The following is a 26,138-nucleotide window of genomic DNA, read 5'->3' as shown; positions in this document are numbered from 1 at the left end:
ATTCTCTAAGGGTCTAATCAGCTCCGTACCTTGGTTTAGAATGAAGGAGGTCTGGTATCTCTCTCTCAGGACTCGATTTCCCAACAACCCGCAAGGGTAGGTTGGAAACACTGGAGCTGGATTTCTCGGCCAAAGAAAAGAAAGCGTCTCTCTCAGTGCATCTGCTGGAGGGTCGGCTTCCTTCGGCACTTGCTGTAGCAGGGCGTCGGGCAAGTAGATTGTCGAACTGCTCCAAACAACTGTGTGTTTGCCTGGGCAAGTGTGGGTATATTTATACCTTAAAGGGGCCTAGTTTGACGTAAGATTGGACATAATAACGTCATCAAGGACTCAGTTCTTTGAAAACTTCATGAGTTCATGGATAAATCAATATTCAAGCAAGGGGAAGTCCCTGACTGCTGAAGGCGGGTTTTTCCAAGAAATCGTTGTGGATTTTCGGAACTAGTGGAAGTAACCATGCCGTAAATCCTAAATTCATATACAACAAGAGCAGGTAGGAATGTCGAGCTTAGTGTCTAAAGAATCATAATTTGAAACCCTCTCAATGGTGAAGTCAGATTTTAAGTCATAATTCATAAAATGGCACTTTTAGAAAGTTGCCATTTTTTGTCCCAACCATTTAGGGCCCGATGTAGGTCGGTCGGTAACGGCCGAAAATCTGTATTTTCGGCCGTTACCAATCGGTAAATAGGTGATTGGCATGTAGGGGGCTTTATTTTACCGAATCGGTAAAATTACCGATTCGGTAATTTTACCGATCCGGTAAAATAAAAAATCGGTAAATTTACCGAATCTGAGCCACCCATATGTAGGTGGGACTCTTCAGAGTCCCAGGAGCCTTACCAAATCGGTATTTTACCATCAAATACATTTGATGGTAAAATACCGATTCCAGTGTGCATGCACATGTGTGCATGCACACCTATGGCATGTGACAGGCAGACCTGGCCTTAGGGCATGTATGCCTGCCACATGGCACCCGAGCCTGTTTTGGGGGTGCCAGAGGGTGTCAAAGTGACACCCCCTGCACCCTTGTGGAAATCGGTATTTACCGATTCGGTAAATACCGAATCGGTAATGCCCATTCATTCCTATGGGCTTCATAGCCCATAGGAATGAATGGGCATTACCGATTCGGTATTTACCGAATCGGTAAATACCGAAATCATCCGATTCGGTATTCCTGCACATCTGGCATACCTACATGTCGACCCCATAGATTTACCGATTTTTAATTACCGAATCTGTAAAATTCGGTAATTTAAAATCGGTAAATCTATTTCACCTACATCTGGCCCATAGTGTCTGCTTCCTGTATCGTGGGTCACATGACTAGGTGTAGCAGGTAGTTGATCTTTATGAATTGCTCCCAGATGGTGAGACAAAGAGGGAATAGGTGTTGGCGGGATGGTCCATCTCTGACTTGATGGGGGGGTGGAGCTGTCATGTACGACCTTGCACATCACAAAGACTCTGCCTCAGCACACTCAGCAAGGGTTTCACACTAGTCGTTTGTGCCCCTTAAACAAGGGCAGGAAGGCAGGAAATTCCAGACACCACCGTAGGGGGAAGACTCTAGAAGCTTCTCTCATTTCTAAGTAGGTACCAGGTATAAAAAATTGACCATCAGAGTCAACTCTTCAGTACACATCTGGACCTGTGGAAGACTGCTGCAAGAAGGTCTGCTACTCTGCTTCCCTGCTGCCTGAATGAGAAGCACTGGACCCATGTTGACCCCAGGACCACCAGAGTGAATTCAAGTGCTTGTTCGCTGGCATCCTGATCAGAGCCTCAGGTACAGCAAAGGCTTGAACCACCTTGAACCCTGCACCTGGACAGCCTGCTGTCAATCCTGTCCCCAAAGTGGTGCAAACCCAGTGCTGGCCCCATTAAAATGGATATAGTTACTTGAGATAACTAAAACTATAACTGTTGAATTTCTATGGTTTTGAGTGTGTAAAATCTGAGCCTTGAAATGCTTTATCCTTTGTTTTTTTCAGTGAAATACTAAAGTTTTTACATTTTATTTCTCAATTACAATGTCCCTATAACCTTTGTTTTTTCAGTGAATTTCTATGTTTTGAATGCTATTTCCTAACGATAATGTCTCTGCAACCTTGGTATGTGAGGGGGTGTCAGTGGGTATGTGATTGGTTGTGTGGATTTGTAAGTGGGTGTATGATTGTGTGGTTGGTATGTGAGTGTGTATGTGACTGTTGTGTGGGTCTGTGAGTGGGTGTGAGAGTGGCTGTGTGGGAGTATGTGTGGGAGTGGCTGTGTGAGTGGTTTTGAGGGTCTGTGAGTCGGTGGGTGAGTGGCCTTATGGGTTTGTCAGTGGTTGTGTGGGTGTGTAAGTGGGTGTGTGAGTAGATGTGTAAAAGCTGTGTGGGTCTGTGAGTGTGTGTGTGAGTGTGTGAGTGGCTGCAGGGGTGTGTTAGTGGGTGTGTGAGTGGTAGTGTGAGTAGGTGAGTAGGGGGGTGGATCTATGAATGAGTGTATCGTTTTTTAAATCGGGGTCTGGATCAGCATATACACTCAAATCCACACGAATACAGGAGAATCTGGAGAGAATCTGGAAAGGATTGGTGGATCCTTGCATGATTAAAAAAAGGGTTTTGGTCAATTTCTTGCCCATGAGGGGTCCCTCACAGATCCTTCCATTAGTCCCATGGGATCAGGATACCTCTACTCTGCATCCTTCTATCACTTTTTAACTATATTGTCCTCACTGGGAACCGAGTTCTGATTAACAAAATGGTGGCTGCATCTTTCCTTTGAGGTATGATCAGAGGAGGATCTGCGTCCCTAGATATACAGATTTGGATTTCAGTTCATATCTCAAAAACTACTAAATGCATTCACACCAAATCACAAAAGGTCACTTTCTCAACCAAGATCTACCTTTCTACCAAATTTGCTGTAATTCCGTTCAGTGGATCAGGCTGCAGTTGTGTCTAAAATCCCTATGAGCATTAACATGGGAAAAGCACTTTTTTTTACTCCCTCTTTTTCTCCACCCCGACTTGACGGATCACCCTGAAACTCTCCATGCACAACTGGAATCTGTGGCACACTTATTTGCGAAAAGTTCGTGAAGATTCTTCAAACGCCACCAAATGTATAGGCAAGTCAAAAAAATGATTTTCCAATGGAAGCTAGTTCATAACTATAACTACCTACTGGTGACACACAGACACATTACTCTGCAGCGGAAAGAGACAGCAGAATGCCGCCAGAGCACACTAATGCCTGGAGGTAGTATGCTGTTGGTTACCAGCTGCTGACTTCTTACCATTTTTAGTCACTATTTCTCAGTCCAACGGCATAGCCAGGCACATCCTGCCCTTCTCAGCTTCTCTGCCATCTGAATCCTAGGGCAGTTCGGATCTGACCTTCCCCAACCTTTGGATTCCCCACTGAGTGATGGCTGAGCAGGGAGTATGGGAGTGCAGGGTTGTGTCACATCACTAGCAGTAGAATCTGGTGGGTGGCAGGGGAGGTTGGGGTCCCAGACAGTACATTGATACTCTGGCTGTCCTGAAAGTCGGAATCGGTGGGTATAGATTTTCGCAAGAGTTTGGCACAGCCTTGGTGTCACTATTTTCAGTTCCCAGCCATTTCTCATTCGTAAGGCAGCCTCAGGTGTGGTTTGTGGTTTGAGGGGGCTCCAGATTTAAACTGCACTCCTGCTATCAGCACTAGCATTACTAAAGCTCCTTGCACCCAACAAACTGCATACAGACCCATTCATCATCAATGTAATTATTGAAGGAAATTCAGCAGCTGTGTGGTAACGTCCAGTGGATTGGATTTCCAACTGCACCTACAGCAATAATAAGGCGTCAGCAATAACAGCAGAAAAAGATCAGCTCAGTCCAGCCGCGAGGGCCCAGAAACATCAGCTGTGGTAGCATTATCAGACTGTAGGCTGGGATCTCCGCAGGTCTCTGCCCAGGGCTCTCAGAATCAAAGTGAGCCTGTGGTTCCAGGTTCAACTCTAATAAGCCTCCTACCGCATGTGAACCTTTTACACAGTAGCCATCTGTCTTTGACCAAAATAAATATAGGAGTATGCCAACAAAGGGCCTCCATCCTTTCGCACCATTCACAGTCTGACTTACAAGGAAATCCTGTCTGTTTAAAACAGAAAACTATCAGTACTTGGTTTATTACATTGCCAAAGCCGCCTAACTTGAAGGTAGTACAAGGTAATGATATTTTCCCCTCGCTCGAGCCAACTTAAGGAACCAATCTGCCCCAAGTCCAGAGCCCACAGTCAAGCCTCAAATCTGATCCAAATAGCCTCTCAGTGCATTAACTATTGTTTGTAACCTGGGCTGTAGTTCATAGAGTGCTGCATATACTAGATTTAAACATCTCGGCTATTGAAAGTGATTCAATCTATGGGAGAGAAGAGACAATGGATTTAATACCGATTTTTAATCTTTCTAAATATCATCTGGAAACATCAGATGTATCTCTGCTAACAAAAGGGCTTACTTTTGTCCCCCATACAAACGTAGATATCTTTGAATTACATCAGGACCTACACTCTTTCTTCAGGAAGATAAGACTTCGAAAATTCTTCCAGGATAAATCTGACGGTGATGTAGACATGGGAAGTAATAATATTGTAGCCCTACCCTCTACTTTCACCCCAAATCTGGACCAATTAGGCCCAGAAATGGCGATTTTCGAAAAAGTAGTTATGACTAAGTTGGAAAAAGTTCTTAAATACATTCCAAAACCTAGGTACAATATATCCAAAAAGGAATATGAGTCTTTAAATAGCTTAAAAAACAATAAATCTGTCGTAATAAAGAGCAGCGATAAAGGAGGGGGTATCGTTCTTATAGATTCAACACAGTATGAAATTAACATGCTCAAGATGTTGAATGACCCCCTCTTTTACAAAAAAGTAACAAAAAACCCTACCATGAGAATAACCAACAAAATCCAAAAGATCACCACCAAGGCTCTAGAGGAAAACATAATAAATAAGAAAGAGTATGAGTTCCTCAATGCATCACAAAAAAAGATAGCATGCATCTATGGGATGCCTAAAATGCACAAGGACCAACTAGATCCACCCTATCGTCCTATAGTATCCACCATAGGCACCCCCACTGAGGCCATCTCAAAATATCTAGACAACATTTTGAGACCATACGTATCATTGTCTCCATCGTATATTAAAGACACTGGAGCAATTATCACTAAGATAGAGCATCTTCCCTTCAACACCAATAGTGACCTATTAGTCACTCTTGATGTTGAAGCTCTGTATAGCAACATCCCCCAAAAAGAAGCGGTAGAGGCCACCATGTGGTTCATCGATCTTCATAGCATCCCATGTAATAAACAATTCATTTCTGATTGCCTCAACCTGGTACTGAAGGAAAATGTTTTCCAGTTTGGAGACCATATGTACCAGCAGACTAAGGGCGTGAGCATGGGGGCAGCCATGGCTCCGTCCATAGCGAATATATATATGGCCCTTTTTGAGGCCCACCATATATTCAATGAAATGGCCCCCTTTTATGAGTCTGTTTCCCATTGGTACCGGTTTATAGATGACATCTTTTTCATCTGGACCAATGGGGAACAGACTCTACGAGAATTCCTTCAATGGATTAACATGGCTGACAGTAACCTTCGGTTCACTGCACACGTACATGAATCCCAGGTTGAATTTCTGGACATATATATCAGAAATCAGTCTAACGAATTGGAGGTGGATCTGTTCACGAAACCTACCGCGAGGAATACCCTCCTCCATTTCTCCAGCTACCATCCCAGATGCCAGAAAGATGGAATTCCCTTCTCCCAATTCTTGCGTGTAAGGAGAAACTGCACCAACATTAGAGATTACGACCAGCAATCTATAAAAATGAAACAGAAATTTATAGACAGGGGCTATCCACGTCGTCTGGTGCGAGAAGCATATAAGAGAGCCCGGTTCTATAACCGAGAGAGTCTTCTCAAACAGAATAAACCAACTCAAGAACCTAAGCTGGTGTGCATTACTAAGCATTCCACATTGAACGCCACCATCAGACAAACCATCAATGCCAACTGGAATCTGTTGAATACAGATCCATCTGGACCTAAACTTGCTAAACCGATGTACGCACATCGGCGCAATAAGAACCTCAAAGATCTGATAGTCAGATCGCGTTTTGACAGTCCAATGGCAAAAATTCCCTTCATACAGAAGTCGATAACGGGTACTGATGCCCCTAAAGGCACTTCTCGTTGTGGTACATGTCTATCGTGTGATGGAATCATCCCAGGAGATACTCTAACACATAATGATTTTAAAATAACAGCAAAGGAACTCTGGACCTGCAAGACAAGTAATGTTGTCTATTTAATCTTATGTCCGTGCAACAAAGGGTACGTTGGCGAAACTGCCCGTATGATCAGAACACGTTTGACGGAACATAAATCTGCGATCAAGACAAGGAAACTAACATCTCCCCTAGTGAATCATTACATAGAGTATCGCCATGCCCCAACTGACATCAGATGGCGTATTCTTGAAAAAATACACACACCCGATAATGCTGGCGGCGATAAAATAAGAAAGAAGAAAGAAGTCTTCTGGATTTTTTCACTTAAGACATTCTCGCAAGGTCTAAATAATGACTTGCCCTGGTCAAATGCCATCCTCTAATAGGAATAGCAGCGTAGCCACTGTAAAATGAGCTCTCTAGGAGCCTAAAATACTGTCTCCGATACACACCCAATGGTATCTAGGAGGAGTTGGCGTCTTAATCTGTGCTGGACTCAAAGATGAAGTGTGTCCCCTTCCCTTCTTTCTCTGTCCCCCCCCCCTCCCCTTTTTGCCCTCTTTTCCCCCCCCCCCTCCCCTTTCTCCCCCCCCCCCCCCTTTTTCCCCCCCCCCCCCCACCCCCTGGGTCCACTCAATTTCACCACAATCTACTCGTAGTGTGGGAATAGAATAATACTTAAGTCAGGGTGTAATAAAATAAACACACTTAATTTCCTTGGGGGGAAACGAACCCCCTAAAGGCTAGATAAACATCGCTATATAATTTTCCTGCAGGAGAAAATAAATGACAAATAAATGCATGCGCCACCGTTGCTTGTTTTTAAGTCGAGGGTTGAAAATGAGCGTCGCTTAGTAAAATACGCCATATCCCTTTAAACACAATGGACAGCATCTACGCTATATCTCTTTAAATAAAACAGACTGTTCTCACCAATGACCAGTCCGTTTATATAAAAGACGCGGGGAGTCACAGATTCAACCCTTGTCCGAACGAAGGAAGACGATATACGGGACTAACAGACCTGGGAGAACGGTAAGAATAGATAGGTGCTAGTAAAGATTTGTTCCGTGTGCAAACCATTTAAGAACGACGTTCGGATGACACCCTTTTTCCTTTGCCTAATAAATATAGACATACGGCAACGTGAACAACCTACACGCTGTACCGCTCCAGCCAATCAGCTAGATGTTTACGAGTGCACCGGTAAGAATCAGCTATACGGTGTACATGTCCTTTAATGTTAAGGGGGGTAGGCTATAGATACTATTTCCTCCTGAATCAGGACTTTATTATTATTTTTACAGCTGCCGGTGTTTACATAGAGTGGTCCCTTATCTGACCCGACACCAAACGGCCGTATTACATTTCCGTCAAAGCCTGACTGGCCTCCTGCTTGTCCACACGGGATACTGAACCCTCTGAGCAGGTGGGGCTTTTTGGAATTTAAGTCGGTAAGAAACGCTGGCTTTCTTACTCAAACAATTAGGAAAAGTAAAGATAGTGTATAATAGAAAATGTTTTAAACTTTAGGGTCGGTAATACGAGCGTCCCGCAGCGTCCCCAGCGTTCTGATACACCATAGAGTGGAAAGAAGATATTTTAAATATTATCAGATCAACACAAGCTACCAGTCACGAGTCACTATACTTAAGGTAACATGCACCGCTTTTAAAACGAACTGTGCTATCTTATTTCAACTAAAAAACCGCATATGATACGTTTTGTGTTCACACCATTTCAGATATTAAGTGCCTGGATATTTCTGCAATCGGAGTACTTTGTTGGGAAATCCGCCCGTAGAAAACTAAACCCAATATATATCTACGCTACTTTTTGTGACATATTAAAAGGTGAGACAACTGCATGTGTGAGTAGAAATAAAGCTTTAGAAAATAGGGAAGTGACAGTCTGCCGTGATCTATGCTTGTAGTATCTGAAACATCTGTCCCCTAAATAGGAATAGGCTAGGTGTAATATGCGTGTATCTATTGATACATGCATAGACACATGCAGGTACAAATGCATGAGTAATTTGTTTAATATTTTTTAAATCATAAATTCTGTCATAGAGTAGTGGGCACTCTTTGTAGTGTTTGAGAAAATATACATACAGCACAGTATATACTGATACCATCTTGACCTAATATCAACCTTGCCTTTAAATTATAAACGTAACCCTAGGGTAACTAAACTAACTGAACTGTGAATGGGAAATATATATACAGCACAGTATATACCTATGTCAGCCTGTCCTGACCTAAGTTTGTCTTGAAGCTATCAACGATTGACCAGGGCAACCAGACAATTTGAACTGTATATGCCAAATGTCAACAATGTGAAAGAACTATAAGGCATGTTTTTGCTCTATTCCTTGATGTTACACAACAAATGCAGACATTTGGCCTCTAAAATGTGTTTGTTTTATCTTGAAGATGCTTATGTATATAGATAATGGACACACTCTAATGGGTTCAACATAGATGCTTAGAGCAATAATGCGGTTTATCATCATATATAGAAGAAAGAATGACTAGCGGTACAATGAACATGTTATAAACAATTAGAAACTGCTTCAACCGGAAAAAGAATCACATAGTAAAAAAATGTTCATAATTATTATTTTCACAGAACATCGATGGTACAGTCCTGAAGAAGACACAACTCACGTGTCGAAACGCGTCGACAGGAAACCATCATTTTTTAAAATGTTTACTGAAATTTTATTCTTGACATATCATGTATAGATACAATGAAGTCTGCACTGATTTTGAATATTGTAATGCATTTTTATCATATTAATTTCCTATGAATATTTGAAAGAAATTAAAACCAATTTTATTGGAGAAAGCAGTTGTCGAATGTTGTTGTAGATAACCTTATCTACATGTGTACTTGCTAGTTACGTTTGTGCTTGCCTGGGAATTGTTGTTCACATATATTCTCTACCCTGACCCAGGATTGCTATTCGCACCAGGGGGCTCCTGTTACTTTACATAGTGTTACCCACGGCCTGTCCGTGTGGGGTGATAGTCTTTGTTACTGCATTACCGCTATTGCTCATAGATTCTGAACCTTTTAGGCTGGTAGTAATTCAGTCTTTACTGTGCTGTACATATATAAACGTTTATTGTCCCCACTCCCTCAGCCATAATGGCACAAATGGAAACATTTGGGTTTTCAGATGCTGATTTTGAAACACTGGTTGGAATATCAGCTTCCTCCAGCCGAGGTTTTATGTCTAACACCCATAACAACAGTGATGTGGGCAAATTGTCTAATCTTAGAAAGAAACTCATAAGAATAGAAGCCCATGGGGAGTTTATGTTAAATTATTTGAAATCAGGCATTATACCCATGGGACTACGAATTAGGAACATTCCCGGGTTGTTTGTAGACATTAAAGCCTTCTTACACAAATGGAGCATGATTGCGAGCAGATGCTCGAGGGACCTTATGATCCTTATTGTAACAACTTCTAAGGAGTTAGCAGCGGATATAAAAAAAGAAATAGAAGAGCTTGAGGAAAAAATTAAAAGATCCAGTACTATTGAAGATGCAGATACCCAACTAGAAGCCCTTAAAAAGGATATTGCGTCATTTGCGGAATATCTCTCTAAAAGGAAGGGGGAAAAATTTGTCAAAGATAAAAGGTTCTTTACATTAGAGCGTACCTACCCTTATTTAACAGAGAATTACTATAATACTGAACAGTATTCAGGAGGAGCCAACTATAATCAACCTAGAATAAATAACTTTTCGGATTCTTCCGATCCGGACTCAGACATAGACTCAAACTATCAGGAGGAAGGCCCATATAATCCCCAACGGGGAGGAAGAAATACTCGGCAGCCTTTTTTAGGCCACCGTGGGGCCAGACGGGGCCGGCAACGGGTTCGGTTCCAACCCCAGTCCCGAGGACAATACCAGACACACCAACATCCTCCAGAACACCAGAATTACTTAGAAACACGCCACAAACAATACCACAAACAATGGATTTAATACCGATTTTTAATCTTTCTAAATATCATCTGGAAACATCAGATGTATCTCTGCTAACAAAAGGGCTTACTTTTGTCCCCCATACAAACGTAGATATCTTTGAATTACATCAGGACCTACACTCTTTCTTCAGGAAGATAAGACTTCGAAAATTCTTCCAGGATAAATCTGACGGTGATGTAGACATGGGAAGTAATAATATTGTAGCCCTACCCTCTACTTTCACCCCAAATCTGGACCAATTAGGCCCAGAAATGGCGATTTTCGAAAAAGTAGTTATGACTAAGTTGGAAAAAGTTCTTAAATACATTCCAAAACCTAGGTACAATATATCCAAAAAGGAATATGAGTCTTTAAATAGCTTAAAAAACAATAAATCTGTCGTAATAAAGAGCAGCGATAAAGGAGGGGGTATTGTTCTTATAGATTCAACACAGTATGAAATTAACATGCTCAAGATGTTGAATGACCCCCTCTTTTACAAAAAAGTAACAAAAAACCCTACCATGAGAATAACCAACAAAATCCAAAAGATCACCACCAAGGCTCTAGAGGAAAACATAATAAATAAGAAAGAGTATGAGTTCCTCAATGCATCACAAAAAAAGATAGCATGCATCTATGGGATGCCTAAAATGCACAAGGACCAACTAGATCCACCCTATCGTCCTATAGTATCCACCATAGGCACCCCCACTGAGGCCATCTCAAAATATCTAGACAACATTTTGAGACCATACGTATCATTGTCTCCATCGTATATTAAAGACACTGGAGCAATTATCACTAAGATAGAGCATCTTCCCTTCAACACCAATAGTGACCTATTAGTCACTCTTGATGTTGAAGCTCTGTATAGCAACATCCCCCAAAAAGAAGCGGTAGAGGCCACCATGTGGTTCATCGATCTTCATAGCATCCCATGTAATAAACAATTCATTTCTGATTGCCTCAACCTGGTACTGAAGGAAAATGTTTTCCAGTTTGGAGACCATATGTACCAGCAGACTAAGGGCGTGAGCATGGGGGCAGCCATGGCTCCGTCCATAGCGAATATATATATGGCCCTTTTTGAGGCCCACCATATATTCAATGAAATGGCCCCCTTTTATGAGTCTGTTTCCCATTGGTACCGGTTTATAGATGACATCTTTTTCATCTGGACCAATGGGGAACAGACTCTACGAGAATTCCTTCAATGGATTAACATGGCTGACAGTAACCTTCGGTTCACTGCACACGTACATGAATCCCAGGTTGAATTTCTGGACATATATATCAGAAATCAGTCTAACGAATTGGAGGTGGATCTGTTCACGAAACCTACCGCGAGGAATACCCTCCTCCATTTCTCCAGCTACCATCCCAGATGCCAGAAAGATGGAATTCCCTTCTCCCAATTCTTGCGTGTAAGGAGAAACTGCACCAACATTAGAGATTACGACCAGCAATCTATAAAAATGAAACAGAAATTTATAGACAGGGGCTATCCACGTCGTCTGGTGCGAGAAGCATATAAGAGAGCCCGGTTCTATAACCGAGAGAGTCTTCTCAAACAGAATAAACCAACTCAAGAACCTAAGCTGGTGTGCATTACTAAGCATTCCACATTGAACGCCACCATCAGACAAACCATCAATGCCAACTGGCATCTGTTGAATACAGATCCATCTGGACCTAAACTTGCTAAACCGATGTACGCACATCGGCGCAATAAGAACCTCAAAGATCTGATAGTCAGATCGCGTTTTGACAGTCCAATGGCAAAAATTCCCTTCATACAGAAGTCGATAACGGGTACTGATGCCCCTAAAGGCACTTCTCGTTGTGGTACATGTCTATCGTGTGATGGAATCATCCCAGGAGATACTCTAACACATAATGATTTTAAAATAACAGCAAAGGAACTCTGGACCTGCAAGACAAGTAATGTTGTCTATTTAATCTTATGTCCGTGCAACAAAGGGTACGTTGGCGAAACTGCCCGTATGATCAGAACACGTTTGACGGAACATAAATCTGCGATCAAGACAAGGAAACTAACATCTCCCCTAGTGAATCATTACATAGAGTATCGCCATGCCCCAACTGACATCAGATGGCGTATTCTTGAAAAAATACACACACCCGATAATGCTGGCGGCGATAAAATAAGAAAGAAGAAAGAAGTCTTCTGGATTTTTTCACTTAAGACATTCTCGCAAGGTCTAAATAATGACTTGCCCTGGTCAAATGCCATCCTCTAATAGGAATAGCAGCGTAGCCACTGTAAAATGAGCTCTCTAGGAGCCTAAAATACTGTCTCCGATACACACCCAATGGTATCTAGGAGGAGTTGGCGTCTTAATCTGTGCTGGACTCAAAGATGAAGTGTGTCCCCTTCCCTTCTTTCTCTGTCCCCCCCCCTCCCCTTTTTGCCCTCTTTTCCCCCCCCCTCCCCTTTCTCCCCCCCCCCCCCTTTTTCCCCCCCCCCCCACCCCCTGGGTCCACTCAATTTCACCACAATCTACTCGTAGTGTGGGAATAGAATAATACTTAAGTCAGGGTGTAATAAAATAAACACACTTAATTTCCTTGGGGGGAAACGAACCCCCTAAAGGCTAGATAAACATCGCTATATAATTTTCCTGCAGGAGAAAATAAATGACAAATAAATGCATGCGCCACCGTTGCTTGTTTTTAAGTCGAGGGTTGAAAATGAGCGTCGCTTAGTAAAATACGCCATATCCCTTTAAACACAATGGACAGCATCTACGCTATATCTCTTTAAATAAAACAGACTGTTCTCACCAATGACCAGTCCGTTTATATAAAAGACGCGGGGAGTCACAGATTCAACCCTTGTCCGAACGAAGGAAGACGATATACGGGACTAACAGACCTGGGAGAACGGTAAGAATAGATAGGTGCTAGTAAAGATTTGTTCCGTGTGCAAACCATTTAAGAACGACGTTCGGATGACACCCTTTTTCCTTTGCCTAATAAATATAGACATATGGCAACGTGAACAACCTACACGCTGTACCGCTCCAGCCAATCAGCTAGATGTTTACGAGTGCACCGGTAAGAATCAGCTATACGGTGTACATGTCCTTTAATGTTAAGGGGGGTAGGCTATAGATACTATTTCCTCCTGAATCAGGACTTTATTATTATTTTTACAGCTGCCGGTGTTTACATAGAGTGGTCCCTTATCTGACCCGACACCAAACGGCCGTATTACATTTCCGTCAAAGCCTGACTGGCCTCCTGCTTGTCCACACGGGATACTGAACCCTCTGAGCAGGTGGGGCTTTTTGGAATTTAAGTCGGTAAGAAACGCTGGCTTTCTTACTCAAACAATTAGGAAAAGTAAAGATAGTGTATAATAGAAAATGTTTTAAACTTTAGGGTCGGTAATACGAGCGTCCCGCAGCGTCCCCAGCGTTCTGATACACCATAGAGTGGAAAGAAGATATTTTAAATATTATCAGATCAACACAAGCTACCAGTCACGAGTCACTATACTTAAGGTAACATGCACCGCTTTTAAAACGAACTGTGCTATCTTATTTCAACTAAAAAACCGCATATGATACGTTTTGTGTTCACACCATTTCAGATATTAAGTGCCTGGATATTTCTGCAATCGGAGTACTTTGTTGGGAAATCCGCCCGTAGAAAACTAAACCCAATATATATCTACGCTACTTTTTGTGACATATTAAAAGGTGAGACAACTGCATGTGTGAGTAGAAATAAAGCTTTAGAAAATAGGGAAGTGACAGTCTGCCGTGATCTATGCTTGTAGTATCTGAAACATCTGTCCCCTAAATAGGAATAGGCTAGGTGTAATATGCGTGTATCTATTGATACATGCATAGACACATGCAGGTACAAATGCATGAGTAATTTGTTTAATATTTTTTAAATCATAAATTCTGTCATAGAGTAGTGGGCACTCTTTGTAGTGTTTGAGAAAATATACATACAGCACAGTATATACTGATACCATCTTGACCTAATATCAACCTTGCCTTTAAATTATAAACGTAACCCTAGGGTAACTAAACTAACTGAACTGTGAATGGGAAATATATATACAGCACAGTATATACCTATGTCAGCCTGTCCTGACCTAAGTTTGTCTTGAAGCTATCAACGATTGACCAGGGCAACCAGACAATTTGAACTGTATATGCCAAATGTCAACAATGTGAAAGAACTATAAGGCATGTTTTTGCTCTATTCCTTGATGTTACACAACAAATGCAGACATTTGGCCTCTAAAATGTGTTTGTTTTATCTTGAAGATGCTTATGTATATAGATAATGGACACACTCTAATGGGTTCAACATAGATGCTTAGAGCAATAATGCGGTTTATCATCATATATAGAAGAAAGAATGACTAGCGGTACAATGAACATGTTATAAACAATTAGAAACTGCTTCAACCGGAAAAAGAATCACATAGTAAAAAAATGTTCATAATTATTATTTTCACAGAACATCGATGGTACAGTCCTGAAGAAGACACAACTCACGTGTCGAAACGCGTCGACAGGAAACCATCATTTTTTAAAATGTTTACTGAAATTTTATTCTTGACATATCATGTATAGATACAATGAAGTCTGCACTGATTTTGAATATTGTAATGCATTTTTATCATATTAATTTCCTATGAATATTTGAAAGAAATTAAAACCAATTTTATTGGAGAAAGCAGTTGTCGAATGTTGTTGTAGATAACCTTATCTACATGTGTACTTGCTAGTTACGTTTGTGCTTGCCTGGGAATTGTTGTTCGCATATACTAGATTTAAACATCTCGGCTATTGAAAGTGATTCAATCTATGGGAGAGAAGAGTTTGAGCGGTCCACGTTTAATGGCTTATTTGCCTCCTCAATAGATTTAAAACAAGACTACCACCAAGTTAAACCAGTCACTACAAAAATATCGATTCTAGATGTAAGTGAACAAAATGAGCTGATGAGCTCCTTGGACTATTCAGAATTACTGTTTGAAATAAAAAGAATTGTCTCAAATGCAACAAATAATTCATCCTCCCATCTGATAGAGGGAAGAGGCAAATCTTCAGTCTTGGTTAACCAAGAACAACTACCGAAAGAGGATCAAGACACTCCTGCAATATATCCAGTGCGTTCTGCTATGGGTGCAATTAACTCCACTCTTACAGAAATTATTGAGGCCCTGGAAAATTCAATCAGCTCTCACCAGTGAACAGGTCACTCTACTTAGATCAATGAAAGACAATTCAACTGTTTGGAACTCTCCAAAATAAAACCCTAATTGGAGTTGGGATAAAACTGGCAATACTAAAGGAGAGTACCTCTAATAGGGCTGCATTGCCATCCTAAATCATAGACAGTGCAGCTTCGCTTCACTGACCTAGCCTTCCTACTAGTGAAACGCTCCATAACAATGCGATGGAAATCGGCCCGCACCCCAACGGTCTATACCTGGCATGGGGAGGTTGTTCGTTGGGGGGAGCCAAATGCGCAGTCATTAGAAAAGAGGAGTACCGATGACTGAAGACAAATCCGATCTCCATGGATTGGGACCTCACACTGGAAGCATTTAAATCCACTGAACCCCCCTTCCCCACAACAGATGGCACATAAGAAAGGTCCCTCTGCATAACACTAAACGGAACAGTCCCGTCTAGTATTAAGACCGACGCACAATACCACATCCTACCAAACACGGTCCCCTACATGTGGTATAAAGGCAACCGAGGTAGAAACACATGACAGTATCATCAAACAGGGAGTGAGCCAGAAAAGATGGTGGGGAGGGAGGAATGGATGGGACTGTTCTGTTATCACTTAGACACAATTTCTATATATGAAACCAGCACCAATGGAACGACAACACAGTCTGACTTATTTGCAACTTATGTAAGATAACAACTACCTATTGGCTGTAACTTGCTGGTATTCAAATATTTATGTCAAAATGCTTTTCTAACCCAACTATGTACCAACCGTATTCAGGATTGGGCAAGGCTCGACAAAATATAAAATCAATAAAGTGTGTTTTAAAAAAGAAAAATGGAGAAAACCTCTAAGTTGGCAAGAATGGATGACCTGATATGTCTATTACAACTTCTTTGCGTGGGCCCGTCCCACGGAACCATTCAGGTTACCTCAAGCCACAAATTGCTGTGAGGTCCAACGGATACCTCGAATTACTGGTCGCATTCGAGCGTACACCCTATCTCGTCTACCCTACCCACCACTTCCCTCGATTCTATTGCCCTGGTTCACTGTCCCATGATGGAGGACGTCCCGGGCATCAGTTTCGATGAGGAAGCTATAGCCGAAGTCTTGAGATCAGCACCCTCGCTCCTTGGAGCATCAGAAGCAGCCGCCACAGGCTCTTCCAATGATGATTGGACAACACTCACTACCATGAAAAAGGAATGGCTTAGAATCACCATACATGGACTAATTATGACCGAGTACCTGAGAGTTAATATTGCCCCCCAGGGACTCATAGTTAACATCTTCCCCAGAATCTTCCTTGAGGACATCCAGTTTAAGGGGGACTGGTGCCAGGTCTCCTGGAAATGTACGAAAGATCTTCTATTCTTAATTGTCAAGACAGCAAAAAGACTTGCTGATGCTCTGCTGGATAAGATCACAACAATAGAGACGACAATGAAGGCAGCTGTCAATAAAAACTCTAAGATGGCCTTCACTTCCAAACTCGCAGAAATTAACCAGGAGATTGCTGATAACCAAGAGTATCTCCTTAAACAGAAACTGGCTAAACTTGAAAAAGACGTGGCAAGGTTTGACAAGGAGAAAGTTTATCCTTACCTTAAGGAAGGATATACCAATAAGAAAACCGGGTACTCGTCCGACGAGAACTCTGGCAGTGACAGTCGCAGAGGGTCATCAAGCAGTGACTCCAGTGGAAGCACTACATTCAACCAAAACCGCCACCAACGCCGCTCAAACTGGAACCGAGGTTACCATCAGGGACCCATGTTCCAAGGACCACCACAAATGCTGCCCCCTTGGCAATACCCCTTCTACCCGCAGGGACCCCCACAATTCTACCCCCAGAACCCCCCTTTTCACGACAGAGGTTGGGGCAGAGGAAAAGGGCGCAAGCGGGGCGGCGCAAGAGGGGTACAGTGGCAAGACCAGCCATCGACATCTGCCCCGATGGAAACCAGGAGTACAACGAGGGGGAGGAGAGCCTAATAGTCAACCTCTCTAGGAGAGTACTCACTTCCACTGAAATGGCTATCCTTGAGAAGGGTTTAGGCTTTGTTCCTACCCCTACCCCGGACAACTTCACAGAAATGTGTGAGATAAAACAGCTCTTTCGAAAAGTACGCCTCAGGGCTTACTTCCGAGATCAACCAGCAACGGAGAAGACTGATACAGGGCTACGCAATCCCTCCACTTTCACCCCAACAGATGGGATGGTCCCACCAGAGGTGTTGACATTTGAGAGGGCTGTATTAAGGTCCTTGGAGAATAAACCACATACCAGTAGTCATAACAACCTGAGCAGAGCTGAAAGACAGGCAGTCTTATCACTGGGTAATGACACCTCCATCGTCATTAAACAAGCCGACAAAGGGGGAGCAACTGTCATACAAGATGCCACTGACTACGACACAGAGTGTAAGCGCCAATTAGCCAACACCACCCATTACAGACCCCTTCCGGCAGATCCGACCAGTAGGTTGACCACGGACATTTCCAGCCTGATCATTGAAGGGGGAGCAACTGTCATACAAGACGCCACTGACTACGACACAGAGTGTAAGCGCCAATTAGCCAACACCACCCATTACAGACCCCTTCCGGCAGATCCGACCAGTAGGTTGACCACGGACATTTCCAGCCTGATCATTGAAGGCGAGACCAACGGCTGGATCTCGAAACATGAAGCAGAGTTCCTCTTGACGACGGACCCAGTGGTCCCTTATTTCTATACCTTGCCTAAGATACATAAAGGTATCAGTCCAGTCCCAGGGAGACCCATCGTCTCGGGAATCGGCTCCTTATTGGAACCATTGTCTAAGTTCTGTGACGTATTCCTCCAGCCCATTGTAAAGAAAATACCCTCCTTCCTGCAGGATACAAGGGATGTCCTAAGCCTCATAGACTCCATCAAAGGTAGAGAAGAAGTGGACCTCCTCCTCACGCTTGATGTGGAAGCTTTATATACTAATATTCCCCAAGCAGCCACACTAGAAGCCGTAGAATCTGCCCTTATGCAGGAGGAATGGTCCTCACCTACTCCAATACCATTCATCATGGCATGTGCGAGTATTGCCCTAACGGAAAACTTTTTCCAATACGGATCACAGATGTACCATCAAATCAGGGGTACCTCAATGGGTTCTACTTTTGCTCCTAGCATTGCCTGTATTTACATGGCAACCTTTGAGAACCAGTTTATCTACCCAGAATCCAACCCCTTCAGACAACATCTGACAGTATGGCGTCGTTATATTGACGACATTCTGATACTATGGAAGGGTGACCGCGATAGCTGCACTCAATTTTGCACTTGGATCAACCAACAGAACCCTTATCTGAAATTTACAGGCTCCATGTCTGAGACAGCCTTGCCCTTCCTTGACCTCACGATACGGCTGGGCCCAGCCGGTCTGAGCACTACCCTGTTCCGCAAAGACACGGACAGAAACAGTCTTCTCTTGTTCAATAGTCACCACCCCAGAGCACTACGCAAAAATCTTCCCTTTGGCCAATTCCTGAGGGTACGTAGAAATTGCTAGTCTAGGGATGACTATAGGCAAGAAGCTAATACCCTCCAACACAAACTGCAAGATAGAGGATACCCCACTAAACTGATACGTGACTCCAGCAAGAGAGCCCTCAACAACCATAGGGAGGCCCTCCTTGAAGTACATCAAAAGGAGCGTGATGACCTAATAACTTGCGTCACAAGCTTCAGCAGAAACTCCAACTTCATTAAGAAAACTGTGAACAAGCACTGGGGCATCCTTAACTTAGGGGGCACTGAGTTACCCTAAACAAGGTTTGCTTTTAAACGTACAGCCAACCTAAAAGATTCCCTGATACATACACGCCCTAAGAGACAACCTGGTGGTGGGCAACGGACACTGTGGCAACTCCCACCTGTTGTTGGACACTACCCATGTGGGGGCTGTGCGGTATGTCCCCAGTCCAGACAATGTAAAGAAATCAAGCTTACTGATTCCTTCACGTGGAAACTCAACAGACACACAAATTGCCTCAGTACCAAATGTATCTACCTCCTCATTTGTCCTTGCGACAAATTTTATGTAGGGATGACCATGAGACAGGTGAAGCTCAGAATAACGGAGCACAAAAGCAACATACGGTGCTCCAAAACCCACACGAGATTGTATGCACACTACCAATTACACAATCACTCTGCAGACAGCATCCAATGGTTAGTGCTCGAGTCCCAACCAGCCATGACCAAACAGGCACTGTTCAGGCTTGAACAGAGATGGGTACTGCGCCTTCAGCTTGATACAGTAGGGCTCAATGATGCTATTCCCTGGGCTACAGTCTCCCGATGAGTTCCCCTAGCCAGCCCCTGTACCTAGTTATAATCACACACCTCCTAGCTCGGCACAGATCTTCCCACTACAGAGGGCCAATGGCTTGTCATAGGGCTTTACTTTGCAATCCCTCGGGCTATCGTCTCCAGTTAACATTCCCTAGCTAGCCCATGTACCTAGCTATCCTATGAATCTCCCCCATCCTAACTCGGCACAGGCCTTCCAACTACAGAGGGTTAATGGCATGTAATATTGTTGATGACTCATGAATGAGGGATCCCAACCTTACGGCCCCTAAGCACCTGACCGACCCTTGTCATCCCTTAGACGAGCCCAAAACAATCCGGCCAAAAGAAGGGCTTCCTTTGACTTTCCCGGGGCTTTAAACTGGTGATAGCCCCCTCTCTCCAACAGCTGTACGGTACTCCGCCCTCCCCAATTTTAACACCACTGCCTCAAACCTAACACCCCACCCCTTCCCCCAATAATGCTCGCCCCGCGCACTAGTTTATCAATAAGTTTTTCCCACTAAAATACCTGAATGGGACTCTGTGATTATTAGCCATCCGGTTTACCGCCAACCTTAGCAGACCTCATTCACGGCACCAGCGACCTCTCCAACATGGCCCCTATGCCTTTCCATGATTATCCGGATGCAGGTCCAGTTACCGCACTGCTTACACGCATGCGCATGACGCGCGACAGACGCGACGTTACCGATGGCGCCTTGGCGGATCACTAAACAACCTACTTAAAGGCGGACCCCTCCGGGATCCATTACCAGCTGCTCCGCACCCTGACCAGGTGCCGCGAGCGTGAGGGGTAGGTGTCCCGCCGTTCCAGCGCCTGTATTAAGGTAAGCCTTGTCTCCATCCTCTGACCCCCTGAGGCTCGTCTCAATTTTTGCAGCCCAGTTCCACTGACAGTGACGGGAGCTGCTCTCAGCCCCGAATTGGACTCGCGCCCACTCGTTATAGTGCCTCATCTACCTGATGCACTTCACCATCCTTGCAGCCCTATGGTACTGGCGGCTACGGAGACTGTTCCCAGTCCCACCATTGACCCAAGCCACCTCTTTAATGTACGGCCAGTAGTCTAGCGGAGTGTGGGGAGTGCCCCTCTGCCCCCGACTATACTTACTTTATTTAACCCACATTTTGAAGGCTGTGATCAACGTGGTGACCCGCAGTATCACGGCGCCGGCTCGAGCGATGCTCTAGGCTTGCAGGCATGGAGTGTCGCGTTGGTGTCGACCTTACATACTGGGCTCCGTCCTGGGGCCCCCCTGACCTTCATACACATAATGCGGACAGAGTGGTCGTCCCTCCTCCAACTTCTTGAATCTTTACAGGGGCGACTGTCTTATACCCTGGAGGTCCAGTTGTGTAACTAGCCTCCACCACCAGGCACTAACATACCTCTCCTTGATGTGTAACATACAAATCAATCCCTCCCTTACATACCCTACAGGTTCATCCACCAGACAGCGCTGGCCTCACTGGAGCATGCTGCGAGGCCCGTGTTACTCTCCCTTAGGGTAAGAACCTTCCTGCTATTCTCCTAGGAATGGGTGTCACTTTGCAAGATTCGGCTACATACTTCAGATTAGTGTTTTATTTGCACTCTGGTTCCTCCAATGAGAGTTAATAATCGTGCCATTATTAGACCGATTATGAAGGGAAATTCCACCCAGTGTCCGGTATGATCGGTTTCCCTACACGCCCCCCCTCACCCCTCACAGTGTGGAGAGCATTCACTGAAGTCACTCTATATCCTCTGATTATACAGTCACATAATTAAGATATGACTTGACTCGCTCTCTATTAATCATTTTTTCCCCTACCTCTAGGTCGCCTAATTAGAGCAGGACCCCGTGGCCCTCTTTGTACCCGACCCAGAGAGGTTGTATTTGCTTTTTACTACGTGAATGAGCATTTAATCGTTTGTCTTCTTGTGTAGTACTTTTTTTAGGTCCTGATGAATCGCCGGTTGGCGAGAAACATGTTGACCACACCAGGGGGTTGAGTTAGTTTTCTGTACACCTCCACAGTTTCTAGCTCCCCTCCCACCCCTTTTAGTCAGGGAATCAGCCACGTTAATAAAACCCATTGTGGACTGATTACCCTTTTTATTCACTCACTTTGCACCGACTACACTTTCTCTCGTCCTCACTCACACTCACCATCGGCAAGGAACAAAAGAACTCCGCCAAAAGAGTGCCTTTGGGCACTCCGTCAGACATTGCAGTGCCGGTCTGACGAGGAGCAGTGAGCCGATGATGATACTGGACATCCTTCAGTCAGGGTGTGTTTCACACCTAACGCTCTGGGTGTGTGAGGCTCTCTAGTTCCGACAAGGGAACCCTTCCAGTTCCTTGAATCTTTACAACCCCTCTCTTCTCCACACTGTAGTACTCTCCCCGGGGAACTTTGTATTCTTCTGTGTGCTTTGTATTACAACTTCTTCCCACAAAAATATGTTCACATTTAAAATCAGAACTTGTACTAAACTCCTCCTGAATATGGAAAAAAAGTGGCTGAATGGGGCATAATCTTTTATCACTGCACAAATCCCAGGACCAAATTTCTAATAATTCTACAATAATATCAGCATCTCCTCAAAGGTTTTATAACCCATTAACAGTTCCTGGAATATGGAGAGCAGCAAACTAAGTAAGGAATTTAGACGAAATTCCCAGAATAAATGTACTTCATATTGAAATAGTTTAATTGAATCCGGCTCACTCAGGAACAATGCCTGTAACAGGGAGTGACCCAAAAACCGAGGAGGCTAAAAATGCCAACGAAGATTGTTCAAAAGTACATTTTGAGACTTGTGTAAGCAAACGGTGGCTGAAAAGATTAAGTACAAATTTAGACAAAGGGAAGAATAAAGAAGCAAGTAACGTTGTTGCAAGCAATACATCCGGAAAGCAAAAAATGTTTCACATTTTTCTGAATGTATCAAAAGCCTACTCTGGGGCCTCTCGGTTGTCATCCAAACCTGCCAATGCTTTGCCTATGATCAAAGCTATACTTCTCAAGACAGGAACACATAGTTCTGATCTTAACAAAGTTCCAACTTACTGTCAAGTAGTAGCAGGGAAGGACAGTCACCTTCATAAAAACAATGTATTTTCTTCACGTAATTCATGGTCGAAGTACCATTATATATTTCTAATCACTGCTAAATCCCTGATAAATGCAGTTCCCGAAACCATCACAGGAAAAATCCTCACTGCCATTTAAACCAAGGCAGTCAAAATCAATGTGTTCATGTTCAAAAACAAAAGTGTAATCCTGAGTCACCCAATTAAGCCCAGGTTTCCACTCCTTTATATCAATGAAGGGGGCTCCAGGATGTTCTAAACAGGCGAATCTGTTAAAAAGAATAGGATCTTTTCCGGACCTCATTACAGTGCCTTCAGCATACCTCTTAACAGGAACGAGGAGTCAACTCGAACAACATGGTCTGCAGAGGAGATCGTGCCTGTAATCTGAGCCAAGAAAGAAGAGCTGGGGCAGTGGGGCATCTCATTAGCTCAAGTGGACAAAGAGAAATATCCTTCTACGTTTGATCAGTCAGAGGAAATGCACTCATCCAAGAGTAGCCCAGTTCTCAAAAGTACAGACACAGGAGCTCAGTGCACCTAATTTTAACACTGCTCATACCAACGGTGATCAACAACTCTTACAGATTTGTTCTTGGAACATTGCTAGTAAACATGATCTCAATTCGTTTCTTAATTAGTTTTCAAGTGATCTGGCTGCAAGAGTCCTCGGGATAAAAATTTTTTATTCTTCCCAATTTTATAACTTTAGAGAAAAGGGCAGCGAAAGCTAGATTCGGCCATCCATCAGTTGTTCTGCTTAATCAAATTAACACACAATCCCAATGTAACTGCTTAAAATCTCAACTCTTTCCAATAAAGTATTGGCCATAGAGGTGATCAACGCCAGATACAGTTAACATATCTATGCCACGCAATTTTGCAAAGGTCATGGTAAATTTGCAACTGTACTGGGAAACTTTGAAGTGACATTTGCACCATTGACGAGTAGTTGTTGAATAACTTTATTCGGTTTGATATTTAAAAAACTATTAAAGTATACAAATGCACCATTGACGAGTATAAAAATGACATTTTTATTGACCAGTGCAAACATGTATTTAAATGTAGATAATTGAAAATAATAAATTAATGACTCAGGTATAATTGAACAGCAACAGAGAAAACCATTGTTGCTTTGTACATTACCTCTGTATCATTTCAGCTTTGTTTCACCAAATTGCTTTCTTCTTTGTTGGCATCTCACATTTTTTACAAGAACCTTATACATTTAAATGACCTTCAGTTGTTTTTGGGATAGTATATGTGTTAGGTAGTTCTTCTTATAACATATGTATTTAAATGTTTACTGAATATTAATCCTAATTTATTTTGGTTAATTCATGTTAGAGGTATATTCACCAATTCAGTAATCCATTATTTCTGTAAATTGTTTTACATTAATGTTTGAAATTCTACAAAATCTTTCAAGCACAAAAAATACAGTGGCCTCCCTAAAAAATAATTTGCCACCAATGGTAAACTGAGGGGTGCCTCAAGATCAGCACTCCACCTGGCAGTTTCCTATAGGCATGTACTTCTTGAAGTAGTAAATATCACTGGTAATAATTACAGCAGACTGGTGAAAATACAGTGAATGGATAACATAGTGGAAAAATACACGTATGCAGCTTCCATATAAACAAAGTACATCATTAAGATCAGACAAGCAGCCCACAATTATACTTTAATTTTAAGGGCAGATTTACCACTAAAGGCAACTAGAAACTCTCATTAGCTATATGTGTACCACCCATTTTGTCAAATGACCCTTTGAATAATAAATCTAAACTAAAATGTGGGTAAACATGTTGGTGCTACAGTTACATTACTCCACTTTGTTTCATTTTACGGAATATTTGTAATCATTGATTAATTCTGCCTTACTCTACTGTTACTTTAGCATCATGCATATTTACCCCACAGACAGCCTAGATGCTCTATATTTGAACCAGTTGATATGATAAATTATGCCACCTGGATGTGTCTGCTTATCAACCCAACATTACTATTTTGGGGCATCACTCAGATGAGTAAATCTTTTGGCCAGACTCATCCTGGCACCTGAACTAATTCCAGGAATTGTCTTCTGTATGGCAGGGTCCCAGCAAAAATGGCTGCATGTGGTGCTAGAAATAGATGGTGCTCTGTAGATCAGACCTTGCAATTGATTATCTCTGTGAACCCTCCCTCAATTTTCATGAATGCTCTAGATCAGGGGGGGGTTCATATGGGTCTTTGATCACTGGGAGTGGAGCAGAGACCATGTACCACAAATGCTACACTTGCTACAACTAGCACTTCCATCCATTTTTCCTCTCAGATGCATTGTAGTGGATCAAATCTTTTGGCATCCCTGCTGCCAGAGATGGCATTCAATGATGTGGGATGGAGCAGAGATTGACTTATCGCTGCTGAACCTGGTGAAGCGGCTTATTACTTGTCCATGGTTCAGTGCTAAACTTGCCTGAACGGTAGAAAGACATTTCCTTCTACCTACATACCACCAAGCTTTAAAGGGGCAGTTGAATCAAAATTGCTAATGAGGCCAAAACAATGACAAACTAAATAATGATCTTACAAATGGGTGTAGAAATTATAACTTACATGATGGAATAATGAACTGTGGTTCGGTATTGCCGGCATAGCCCAGCTTGGTGTATCTGAAATACAAAGAAAGAAGGTTGAGAAATGACTTGGTCTGCACTCTGAAACTCTCTGTAAGAAAATAAATCGAACTTTTAGTATTTATCCTTAGTCTTAGGTACAGATGTACTAAAAACCATGCAGTTCTGCATGGAAGTCTGCAGCTCTGTGTTCCTCAAACAAGGAACAATTGCAAATCACCATATTTGCAGAGTTATGTTTTGATGATGTCGGCGGCCATGCTCACGCAAAAACATGACAATTTAGTGTGACACTAACCAATATGCCTCTGCACAACGGTGAGTGTGGGGTGTCTTTTTTCACATTTACACTGGAGTACAAATATCTATGGGAGCACACCTGGCCAAGGGTAAGCTGCAAAACATGTGCAATTTAGCAAAAATGTAATGTTACATGTTGGAATAGCACACGATATTCTTCTTACCCAATGTCTGCTTCCGGTTTCATTTGAAACTAGAATTCTACGCAAAACCAGGTCAGTAGATATTGCTTTGCTAGGAGTCCATAGTGGTGTTT

At 42.9% G+C, this 26,138-nt stretch overlaps 1 protein-coding gene across 3 annotated transcripts in view; it reads right to left on the bottom strand.

The window, feature by feature from the left end:
- ACTR3B (actin related protein 3B) overlaps positions 1-26,138 on the bottom strand; it is a 584,122-nt gene that overhangs the window by 478,437 nt on the left and 79,547 nt on the right. For all 3 annotated transcript variants that reach the window (XM_078663241.1, XM_078663242.1, XM_078663243.1), the window contains exon 2: positions 25,563-25,618. In XM_078663241.1, coding sequence (XP_078519367.1) covers positions 25,563-25,618 — 56 coding nt within the window. The remainder of the gene's footprint in view (positions 1-25,562; positions 25,619-26,138) is intronic.

Source organism: Lissotriton helveticus, chromosome 10, assembly GCF_964261635.1.
Source record: "Lissotriton helveticus chromosome 10, aLisHel1.1, whole genome shotgun sequence".
NCBI classification, from domain to species: domain Eukaryota; kingdom Metazoa; phylum Chordata; class Amphibia; order Caudata; family Salamandridae; genus Lissotriton; species Lissotriton helveticus.
The sequence above is the reverse complement of the archived record's forward strand: the minus strand, read 5'-3'. Positions and strand labels throughout refer to the sequence as shown.